We start from the raw sequence: 12,009 nt of genomic DNA on the forward strand, positions 1-12,009 counted from the left end.
GTGAAATGCTGCACACACATTCATTACCCTCAGATTAGGGTCAGTGAAACTGTCAAAAAGTCGAGGTTCCGAGTTCCCACAAGGCTGGATAAATCTGGATGCTGAAACACACACACCCCAAAAAAAAGGAAACGGAAGGCGTTGTGGCTACCTTGGATCACAGCCCCTGAATTTCTTCTACTAATCACAAATATCACACTGCCAGTGCTCCAAGCTGTGGAGTCTTGTGAGCAAAAATTCTACGTTGTGTGCTACTGGCATTAAAGTTGTGAGCGAGCAATTTGGCTGCTGCATAAATTAGTTTGCTCTGGAGCCGTCCTTCCTGAGCCAAGACAAAAATGTGTGAGCTGGAGGCTAAAAATCTGTGAGCTAGCTCACACTAACTCATCTTAGAGGGTACATCCTGTTGGTCAGCCATGTTGGTCTGAAGCAGTAGAACAAATTTAGAGTGCAACAAAGGTATGAGCTTCCGTGTGCCTGCACACTTTTTTGAAAAAATGTGCATGCACACGAAAGCGCAGGCCTTGAATAAACCTTTGTTGGTCTTAAAGGTGCCACTGGACCAATGTTCCCTCTAAGCTGTGGAGTCTTGTGAGCAAAAATTCTACTTTGTGAGCTCCTGGCATTAAAGTTGTGAGCGAGCGATTTGGCTACTGCATAAATTAGTTTGTTCTGGAGCCATCCTTCCTGAGCGAAGGCAAAAATGTGTGAGCCAGAGGCTAAAAAACTGTGAGCTAGCTCACACTAACTCAGCTTAGAGGGAACAGTGCACTGGACTCTAAATTTGTTCTTCAGCTTAGAGAGAACACTGCACACTGCTCTCACTTTTTGGTATCGCCCCTGAATCATCACAAGGAATTTGTTTCTTTTCATCACTGCTCTGTGGAATCGACATTCTCAGTGAGTTTTCCATTCTGCCCCAGTGCTGTTTTTCCTGCAGGTGATGCAGATGCCAACAGAGGATATTCCATTGCAAAACCAACCCAACCAGCTTTCAAGAGCGAGCTGGCAAACTGCAGCAATGAAAGCAAACAGGGACAGATGGGGACTGAGTCTTGGGAACGGCACCACTGTTTTCACCTGCTGGTTTGCTCCCAGCTAAAATAAGCAGAAAGTTTTCAGGCTTGGCTATGAGCAACATATGGCAACCATGATGGTTGCTGGGGAAGGGAGACGAAGAATCCCTATACTAATTTCATCTTTGGATTTGTCCATACACTCCAAGGTGCCAGCTAGGAAGATCCAGCCACTCTGGCCATAGTCAGTGGCTCCTTTTGCCCCCTGCCCCAAGACAAATAATTCCAGAGGAAGTTCTAAGACAAAGGATTCTTTTTGACAAGACTGCTGTGTGTTCTACCCTGTGTGCATAGTAAAATACATTGTCATGCAAGCTACTGCTCACAGAGAGAACTGGATTTATACCCCACCATTCATTACCCGAAGGAGTCTCAGAGCAGCTTACAATCCCTTTTCCTTCCCCTTCCCACAAAAGACACCCTGTGAAGTAGGTGGGGCTGAGAGAGCTCTTGGAGAACTGCCCTTGAGAGAACAGCTCTGAAAGAACTTATAACAGCAAAAAACAAGGGGCAGCAGTATGACAATATTAGTATACAAAAGAATTACTGCAACAGTGCAAAGATGAACTCTCTTTATCAAACAACAGTCTCCTATCGAAATACTGTATGTATTCCTTTTTACATATCGTTAAACATTGTTTATTAACATGATGTTGTGGCTGGATGGTTCCCCTAGCATTGAGCGTTGTTTATCTTTAATAGGAGACCGTTGTTTGATAAAGAGAGTTCGAAACGAACGATTAGCTCTGGGGAAGTTCGTCCTTCTTCAATGACTGACGGTTGACATCCTTCTGTGAAAATAATAAACACCATGAAGTGACTATATATTATGTACAAGATCTATGAGGTTTTCATCTTTGCACTGTTGCAGTAATTCTTTTGTATACTGAAAGAACTTATGACTGACACAAGGTCACACCAGCAGCTGCATGTGGAGGAGTGGGGAATCGAACCCGGTTCTCCCAGATTAGAGTCTCGCTCTTAACCACTACACCAAACTGGCTCTCTGCAAAGCCACGTACTAGACCCCTGTGCTATCTTTGGTGTAGCCTCTCCAGTTCGGCCACCCCTCCCCAAGATATTTCCCCAGCCTTGATTCCTACGAACAGGAGATGCCGAGGACTGAACTGCAGCCCTTTAACATACAAAGCAGGAAGACTCCCACGGAGCTATTTCCCCTCCCATCTAACTGTAGCAGAGCGATCTGGCCAGGGAAGGCCATGGCAGCTCTCCAGGGTGTTTATTTTCCTAGCCAAGAGCATTTTTGCTCAATGTGGTGGGGAGTTGCAAAAGCTCCAAGAGAGATTCAGTGACTTGCTGGAGAGCCAAGAGGGTCTATAATAAGGGAGTGCCCGAAACACCCTGGGGAGTCTCTGCTTTGTATCAGAACGGACTCCCATTTCAGGGTTATCCATCCTGGGGAAAAGCAGTGTCGTGCGATCTCCCGTGGGCGTGTGCCCTGCATCCTTATTGCAAGCCTTGCATTATCGCCAACGAACACACGAGAAGCTGCTTTAACCGGAATCAGATCGTTGTCTGCTCTAAGTGGCAGCTGCTCTCCAGGTTCTCACATGAAGACATGAAACTGCCTTATACTGAATCAGGTTCTTGGTCCATCAAAGTAAGTACAGTCTACTCAGACTGGCAACGGCTCTACCGGGTCTCAGGCAAAGGACTTTCATATCACCTGCTGCCAGGTCTTTTACCTGGGGATTGAACCTGGGACCTTCTGCATGCCAAGCAGATGCTCTGCCACCGAGCCACAGCCCCTCCCCTAATCAAGATCAAAGTTGTCCACGTCACCTCCCACCTGATCCTTTTAACTGCAGAAGCCGAACCTGGGACTTGCTGCATGCAAAGGAGGCGCTCTGCCACGGACCCTCCTCAGCATGGAATGCGCCAAAGCTGCTGTTTTGAACTCCTGCAGTCTCTAACTCCAAGGCCCAGCTGCCGAAAGGGGATGTTCCAGAATTCCCAGATCAGCCCTGCCTGCAACGAGGAAGGTTTCAAGTCCTCCTTTAGACAAGAGGAAAGAACGGAGACCGGAGGCAGCAACTGGAGGTTTATTTGGTCTCGTTTCACAGGCTTGGCCCTTTCCAAGCTGGGCTGGGCTTGACACAGGTGGCTCCCTCATGCAATCGGAGTGGGAAAGGCACGAGGGAGCCTGGCACAGGCACAAATTAAAAAGGGGAGGGGGGGAACACAGTAGAATTGCACATTCCAAGTGCTAATGATTGCCAACTGCAAGAGCACCACTTGCTGCGGAATCCTGATCGTGACAGGTTTGGCACGTGTGCCCCGCACACACACACACACACACACACACACACTCCTCACTGAACAGGTGGACAATGCCCTAACCACAAGCAGCCCCTCCCATTTCCAACTGGCCTCCTCCCATGCTGGCAAATCTGGGCATGTGCACTATGTGCTCACTCTTGCGCACAAAGTATTGCAAAGGTTGCCTTGGCACTCGGTTCCTGCAGCAGAGTTTGCACTACTGCTGGGGAGGGGGAGGAATGTTGTAAAGGAGATTTGGAGGGGGTGTCTCACACACACACTTGACACATCCATACGCACGCCCCACCTCCAGCGGGCACAGTCATGGGGCCAGCCGGTGAATGGAGAAATGATGAGGAAGAAAGATAGCTGCCAGTCAGCAAGTCTGGCTGATCTACTGGCCCAAGGGAGGAGAGAGCGCCCTGGCAAGATCCACAGTTGGCATGTGCAGAGGTGGGTAAAGGGGGGAGAGTTCCTCCTCTCACAGATATGACTGGTTAGTGTTCATTATGCAGAGCATGAAAAAAATGGTTCTCCCGTCATACTGCCTTCCCCCTCCCACTGCTCTCAGTAGGCACACATGCACAAACACACACCCTCCCCACTTCCTCAGCCCTCTGTTGTATAGGGCCCTTGTGTCCGCGGTAAGTGGCTTCACATCCTTGAAAGAATTGGTTGCAGGAACTCAGTGAACGACAAGGTGGGGGGAGAGGAGTGGAGGAGGAAGCCCTCTCCAGAAGGTTCCTCTGTCCCCCTTACAATTTAGGAATATTCACGTTCTCCCTACAGAAGCAGTCCATACTCTGGTCTTGGATTTGCAGCCTCGTGTCCAATCACAGCTGAGCATGAGGTTCTATCGAAGGCACCAACTTCCTGAACAAAAGGTGTGTCTGGAAGGCGGGACTTCCCTCTTTTGCTCCCGATCATTTTTGGGCTGCTCTTCCTTGAGGCGTTGCAGCTGCTGACCACCAGGGCGGGGCTGGGAGTTCTTCTTTGGGTGGCTGGGGGCTGGCGGTCCAGCCTGGCAACAGACTGGGGCTACGCTGCCCTGGAGCAGGCAAACTGGACGCAACAGCAAAGGGGTCAGGGGGCACAGGCGCGGAAGGCTCCCTTGGGGCTGAGAAGTCCCCACAGGCAAACGGATCGGGGTCGCGCACCACAAACGGATTGGTGCCTTCGGAATTCAGTGGCTTGAATGGGCGTATCCCTAGTTGCGGGGACTGAACGGGTGACGCACGGGGTCCGGAAGACACAAAACTCCAAGGGTCGATGCGACTGCGGACGGGAGAAGGCCGTGGCCGGGAGATCAGGTTGGAGTGAGAGGCAGGGCGAGGTGACCGCGGGCTGCGGGGAGAGGAGGGAGATGGGAGAGCTCCATCTGCAGGGAACAGAGAGAGAAGCAAGCGTCAGCAGATGTGTTAAAACAAGTGTGTGTGGGGAAATCCTCCCGAGCATATTGTGCTAACTGAAATCGGCATGTAAAAATCCACACCCAACTGGCAAGCTTGGAAACCGGAAGATCAATCAACCAAGGCTTTACCTGGTCCAGCCACAAGGGCCCGTTTTTATCAGCGGAGACAAGAATTGCACAACACAGCCTGTTCCTTTTAAGCTGTGTTGCTTCTGGCATTCAACCGAAACGGGAAGTTTAAAAAGAAAAGTCTGAAAACAGTGATTTCTCCTTGTAGGGGCAAAGGGTGGTTTTTATTCTATAAACTGTAAAGTTATCCCATGCTTCATCTACCAACTCGGAAGGGGACCCATGTTGAGGCTTTGAACATATGCAAACGAATTTACATTAAAATTGACAAGTCTGATCATCAATGCTCCTTCTAAGCTGTGGAGTCTTGTGAGAAAAAATTCTACTTTGTGAGCTACTGACATTAAAGCTGTGAGTGAGCAATTTGGCTAGTGCATAAATTAGTTTGCTCTGGAGCCATCCTTCCTGAGCTAAGACAAAAATGTGTGAGCTGGAGGCTAAAAAACTGTGAGCTAGCTCACAATAACTCAGCTTAGAGGGAACACTGCTGATAATTTAAAATCCTGTAATCTTTTGACGATCTGACCTACAAACAGCCAAGCTAGCCTAATCTCAGAAGCTAAGAAGTATTTGAATGGGAGGCCTCCAAGGAATACCAGGGCTGGGACGCAGAGGCAGGCAATAGCAAGCCACCGCTGAAAACGTCTCTTGCCTTGAAAACCCTAAGGGGTCACCATAAGTCAGGTGTGATTTGGCAGCACTTTCCACTACCAATCATTTGACAAGTGTGCCTATTTTCCTATATCAGTGTGTGTGTGTTTATGTGTACACCCACACACACTCTTCATCCAATAACATTTACAGACCCTGTTGGCTTTAAGGGCCCGTATCCAATGCAAGGTTCAGTGATCTGCTACAGGGCCTGCTTCTCCCTGTCAAATCATTGCTAGCAGCACCATTCAGCTGTTCAGGGAGAACTTGGCATGAGGGATCCAAATGCATCCTCTGGATCCCTGCTTTTGTCCACCAAACAGATGAACAGCGCTTATTATTTACTCATTTATTTAAACCATTTTGTAGCTGCCTTTCTACCTACGGGACTCAAGGCGGCTTAGAACATAAAAGACAAAAATGCAGAAAACACACAAAAGGCCATGAATTAAAATCACAATTAAAAACTGCCAACAGGTGGTGGTGGGGGAAACGAATGGAATGACATCCTGAATAAAACTGTCTTCAGCTCCTCCTAAAGATCAAGAGAGAGGGGACCAGGCATATCTATTGCTGCACATAAACTGACCAGGGTTACATGCATGAAGATTACATGAAGTATGCCCTGCTAGATGGAGTCAGAAGCCATGCACATAGCTTCCAGCGGTACCTGTGGTCCCTTCATGGTCCTTCTCCCCTTTGGAGTTCACAGGTGCAAGCCAGTTTCTGCACTCGCAGCTTACACCGGGGGATGTCTGGATGGGGAGGGAGGAGTGCCATGCACTTCCCATTCACAATATTGGTCTAGGAGCTATGGGGCACGTGGCAAAGGTGGGAGAAAGGGAGAATGGGGCTCTCAGATCCATCCACATGTGGGTGTTGTAGGATCACACCTGCATGTGGATGTATCTTGACACTGACTGTCAAGAGCAAAGTTTGAAACTTCAGCATTTTGGATTCCAATTCCATATCTGGAGGTTTGCGGTTGTATTTCTCGTTTGCATCAACATTGCCCGACTGCCGTGCCGTCCCAAGTACTCAACCAATAACCTACCCCATTTTGGGGTTCTGTTGCTGCGACCCTCCGCGAGTCTTGGGATCTTGGGTGACATCTGGGCCCAAAGAGGCGGCAAAGCATTCCTGTTGCCCACCGAGGCCAGGTCGACGAGGAGATCGGTGGGGGGGTCCTCTTTACACAACTCTACCAGCAGGGCAGGGGTGGATTCCCTTCGAGGGGGGGTTGGCGGGAGTTCCTGAGGGGTAGATGGCAGCTCTCGGCCCAGGCCGAGGGAAGCAAGCAAGGCTGTGCCCCGGAGCAGGGCCCTCTGGATGAGCCGGGAAGGGCTGGGCCGTTCTGGTGCTGGATCCTCCGCTTCAGCAGAATCGCCCGAGGTGTTGCCTACAAGGACAAGAAAGGTGGTGGTGGTGGTGGGGAAATCAGCCATTACACAGAATTAGGAAAACGTACCCTGGAAGCTGCATTCCTAGAATCAAATGCAAACCGTAAACTGGAGGCTGTACTCCTAGGATCAGATTGAGTACCCCTAAGTGCTGCATGTCCATTTGCAGAGGTCATTTCAGGGGGGAACGCGGGGGAACACAGTTCCCCCGGGTGAGGTACGGGGGGTGGGGCACATGACGAAGCCCCGCCCCCTGATTCCACCCCTGCCTGCCTGGGGCCAGGGAGGGCCTTTGCGGGGCTTCCTTGCACTCCTGCCGGCCTTGCAGCTCCACCGCCGGGCCCCTCATGGGCCAGGACCGTTGGGGGAGGGGTGTGTGGCCTTATGACACACTTCCGGTGATGTCAGGGGGTGTGGCATATGCTAATGAGTTATGCTAATGAGTCCCCCTAGCTCTTTTTCTACGAAATGACCCCTGTCCATTTGGCATCAAAGGAAGGGGGGTGGGAGGGCCTTGGGTTAAGTTCCTAACTGCATAAAAACATCCTGCAATGGCAATCCCAGATTTTTTTTTTGCAACTATCAGAACAGGACACAGCAGGCACTTCTACTGATGTGGTGAGAGCGCTGGAGTAGAAGCCGAGAGATCCAGGTTCAAATCCTCGATCAGCCCTGAAACTGGCTGGGTAGAGCTTTGGGCCTGTCCCTCCGCCTAACCTACTTCACAGGGTTGTTGTTAGGATAAAGTGGGGATGTGGGAGACTGTGTGCATTGCTCTGGGCTCCTCGGAGGAAAAGCATTCATTTCAAAGAGGCTTGCATGGGAGAACTTTCCCCTCCGTTGTGTCCAAATGTTAATTCATGGAAGCTGTGAGTGAACCCAATAGGGTTCACTCAGCAACTGCATCTAGGTCTTTGAGAGCCAGTGTGGTGTAGTGGATAGGAAGGTGGACTCTAATCTGGGAGAACCAGGTTTGATTCCCCACTCCACCATATGCAGCTGCTGGTGTGACCTTGGGGTCAGTCACAAGTTCTTTCAGAGTTGTTCTCTCAAGAGCAGTTCTCGAAAGAGCTCTCTCAGCCTCACCTACCTCAAAGGGTGTCTGTTGTGGGGAGGGGAAGGGGAAGGAGATTGTAAGCCGCTCTGAGACTCTGAGTGAAGGGTGGGATATAAATCCAATCTCTTCTTCTTCTTAACAACCATTTGATGTGTTGAATACACGAATCTTCCTGATACTGGACCATACGACTGGTCCATGAAGGTCAGTATTATAAAACAGTGGCAGTTTATAGACCAACGAAATGTATTGCCGCATCAGCTTTTCCAAGTCAGAGCACACTTTGGTGGCTCTAGTCCTGACTCTTTTTAACTGGAGATGCTGGGGACTAAACCAGGTCTTTTCTGCACGAGAACCAGAGGTCCCCAGTTAGCATCAGTCTCAGGTGCTGACGCTCCCCCCAAGTTGTGAAAAGCATCACTAACTCTCTTCTGCACCTTTTTTTTTGGTCGCAACATGTGGCATCAAAATAAGAGAGTGGGGGAGGAGAGAGAAAAAGTCTTCTCCGTCTGCTTTCTCCGCACCATGCATTGCTGTATAAAAATACCATGAAATAGCTCCCTTTGGCCATTTTTTCCCTGGGGAAAAAGGGTTCAGTATAACTCAAAGGCTTCAAACTGCATTGTGGCCGGAAACTGGAAACCGGACAGGAAGGAGAACGCGGCTTCAGCTCTGGAGCACAGCTAGAATCCCCTAGGCCTTTCTTGAGCTCACCTCTTTCGCACGAGGGCCCACAGATACACTCGGTGGTTATGGTGGTGGAAGGTGCCGTCAAACTTGCAGCAGACTTATAGCAACCTCATAGGGTTTCTTCAAGGCACGAGAGGTTCAGAGGTGGTTTGCCATTGCCTGCCTCTCTGCAGAGACCCTTCCTCGGGGGCCTCCCATCCAAGGACTAACAAGGGCCACCCCTGCTTAGCTGCTGCCCAGGTCCAGGGTACATGCTTGGTGGCTGCAGATCCAACTCAGCGAGCACTCCCAGAGGAACAGCAGTGCAAACCAGTTGAAAAGAGGGAGGGACAGTGGGGAGGGACTCACCATTCTGACTGAGCTGGGTCTGGATCTGCGTAGGAGGATTTGGTGCTTCCGGCTCCACGTACCAGGTAGTTTCTTCCAAGTTTCTTCTCCTGGGGACAGACAGACAGACAGGAAAGGGTTCAGAATGCATTCAAAGACATTGCACATCCCTCGCTCGCTCACACAGATGATGCAGAGAATGCCTGTCCGTATAGATTATCCATGTGCATTAATGCCGCAGCATGCCTTTCCCTTCCCCCTTCACCTTCATCAGAAGTTTGGAGACCAGTCCTGGGGCAGCCCCATTGTGGACATAACAGAGAACCCAGAAATGCTCCTGACCTGCTCCCTCACCCATTCAGGGTTCCCCTTTGGAAACGATGACCTGGGAACGTGGAAAGCGAAAGATCCACTGCTCTGTGTGAGTCCAATCCTCAGCATCTCGAGTTAAAAGAATCCTATAACAGGTGACGTGGAAGACCTCAGCCTGAGACCCTGGCGAACCGCTGATAGTCAGAGTAGACAATGTTGACCTTGCTCAGCCAATCATAGAATCATAGAGTTGGAAGGGACCTCCAGGGTCATCTAGGTTCAACCCCTGCAGGAAATTCACAACTACCTCCCCCCCCACACACACACACACCCAGTGACCCCTGCTCCATGCCCAGAAGACAGCAAAAAACCCTCCAGGATTCCTGGCCAACCGTCTCACTCGGCAGAAGGCAGCTTCATCTGTTCTTGTTCTAGGTTTCCTTCTGGGGGTTCTACCACCCAAGCCTCCTGCCTCTCAAGGATAAACATGTGAGCCAGAAATTTGGTCTCTACCCCCTCTCTTTCTGACTTAACTTCCAAAGTGGGGAGGGTTGGTGCTAGGTTTCAAGACAGTCTGGAAGCTGTGCCCTGGAAGATCAGACATCAAATGGGTGGGGAAGGGATTAATGCTGGCTCAGACGTGAGGGAAAATGCACTCTGCACATCCTCAAAGGAACACTCCGGTAGCATCATCTCACCAGTGTCTACACTGACTAGGTACCCTGTTCTGATGGTGATGCAGAAGGACGACACACGCTCCTGTCTCTCCAAATGGAACAAAATCCCTGCCACAGCTCCCATTCAAAGTGAAGTCAAAATACAAAGCAGGAAGTCAAAATATGGCTATCAGCCTCTCCCCCCGCTGTCCCGAATATACAAACTGCTCTCAAAAGTGGGGGCAGGCACATGGTTGCCATTTTGGCAGAAGACCGTCTCACAGTAAAGGTCCTCTGCTACAAAGGGCAGTAACTGAAAATAAGCAGGACAGCCGGGGGAGGGGGGGGGGGACAGGGAAAGGGTGCCCCCTACCTTCCATTCTGTGTAGTGCTCTCCCACGGTTTTGGGGAATTGGGACTCTTGGTGCGGCTGTTCCAGACCTCTTCCCCTCGACGTGGAGACTGGCGCCCCCAATTCTGATCATTCTCACTTGGGTCCACTGTTTGGAAAAAGAGTTAAGTGCATCAAATCACATATCTACACACTAAGCTAAATCAATTCAAGCTCCAATTGCTTAACGCGTGAAAATGGGCAGCTGAAAATTTTCCATGGCATGGAGGTAAATAACATCACCTGGTAAACAGCACCCCCTTGAGCCTCTGTTAAAGAGACAGGACATTTTTTTTTTTCTCCAGGCAGTTCAATTTAAGAATTTTTTTTGGGTCTTCCAAGTAAAGCTGCTGGAGCAACTTTTGCAAGGAAAAGAACACTGCAGGGGAAAGGCAAGCGGCAAGGCCATGAAAAAAAGACACCACCCTCAAGTCATTTTTATCCCTGCTGTGGAAAATGTATGGGTGCCTCTATTGTTTTCTCCCGCAGGGATACCCAGCAGCTGTTGTGGCTTTTATAACCTGGAAAAACCCCAAGGGGAGGGAGAAGTCTCCTCCCCCCACACCCAGCACCAGGCTCCCCTTTTAAAAAAAGCGGCCCCTGTGGCTGCATTTGGAAAATGAAAGAATTTTTTTTTTTTCAAATTCCCTTGGAAGCAAACATATTATTTTGAGGCTTAGCTGCAACTAATTCCAAGTCTCACGGACTTCAGTGAAACTTTCTGGGGCTGAGCGTGTTCCCATCATGGGGAAGAATAAGATCTGTTATTTTAGTCCATTGTGACCTACTCGTGAGAATCTGCAGTCTATCAGGTTGCTTGTGGTTTTAAAAAAAGGAACATAAACAAAGACGACAACACTGGCATCACTAAGGAGTATTTGGACAGGAGAGAGCTGTCATTCTGTCACGGTGACAGGGCATTATGGTAAACAGACGTGTGACATCATAGGTATCCACCCATGACTTTGGCATTATGGTAAACAGACATGTGACATTCTAGGTATCCACCCATGACTTCGGCTTATTTTTGGCCAATCAGAGAAGTGCAACCGTTGCTCATAAGGATGTTATCATTGAGGAAAGCTGCATCCTAGGCTCAGGGAAACGCAAACTGAATTTCCATGCATCTAGGCTGCAACTTTCCTCAGTGATGACATCCATATGAGCAACAGTCAGAAAATTTCAAAACCTACTATTTCCACAGGAATCACTTTTTCTACACTAGAAACACTGAATCAGATTTCTGCAGCATAGCAACATTTCAGCTGACGTTTTTCAAATGGACACAGCCTTACACCTCAGTGACCAGGGAAGAAGACCTTGGAAATAAGTGCCCAGACTGTCCCACTCCAGGCCCTGTATGAGGTAAGCTACTCCGTTGATCCACATTCTATTGCTGACCCTCTTCCCCTTCCCCTCAGATGTTAGAATATTTGTGAACATTTCTTGACATCACAGCAGCTCAGCCTACAGCTGGTGTCCCACTCACATTCCTGAGTTCACTCTCAGAAACATTATAAATTCTGATAGACTTCTTTCTTCATTCATGTACTCATTTCAAAACAGGTCTCCTTGACAGCAGGTAATTATTATGTCAGAGACTGTTTGAGAAAAGGAAGTGGGGCCATA

At 49.5% G+C, this 12,009-nt stretch overlaps 1 protein-coding gene across 1 annotated transcript in view; it reads right to left on the reverse strand.

Annotated features, from left to right (window-relative positions):
- Positions 1 to 3,129: 3,129 nt before the first annotated feature.
- MAP3K11 (mitogen-activated protein kinase kinase kinase 11) overlaps positions 3,130 to 12,009 on the reverse strand; it is a 47,290-nt gene continuing 38,410 nt past the window's right edge. The window contains exons 7-10 of the mRNA XM_015423912.1: positions 10,363 to 10,489; positions 9,043 to 9,131; positions 6,602 to 6,946; positions 3,130 to 4,734 (exon numbers count right to left, since the gene is read on the reverse strand). Of these exons, the coding sequence (XP_015279398.1) occupies positions 4,280 to 4,734; positions 6,602 to 6,946; positions 9,043 to 9,131; positions 10,363 to 10,489 (1,016 nt within the window). The 3' untranslated portion in view covers positions 3,130 to 4,279. The remainder of the gene's footprint in view (positions 4,735 to 6,601; positions 6,947 to 9,042; positions 9,132 to 10,362; positions 10,490 to 12,009) is intronic.

Source organism: Gekko japonicus, unplaced genomic scaffold (genome assembly GCF_001447785.1).
Source record: "Gekko japonicus isolate JY-2015 unplaced genomic scaffold, Gekko_japonicus_V1.1 scaffold313, whole genome shotgun sequence".
NCBI classification, from domain to species: domain Eukaryota; kingdom Metazoa; phylum Chordata; class Lepidosauria; order Squamata; family Gekkonidae; genus Gekko; species Gekko japonicus.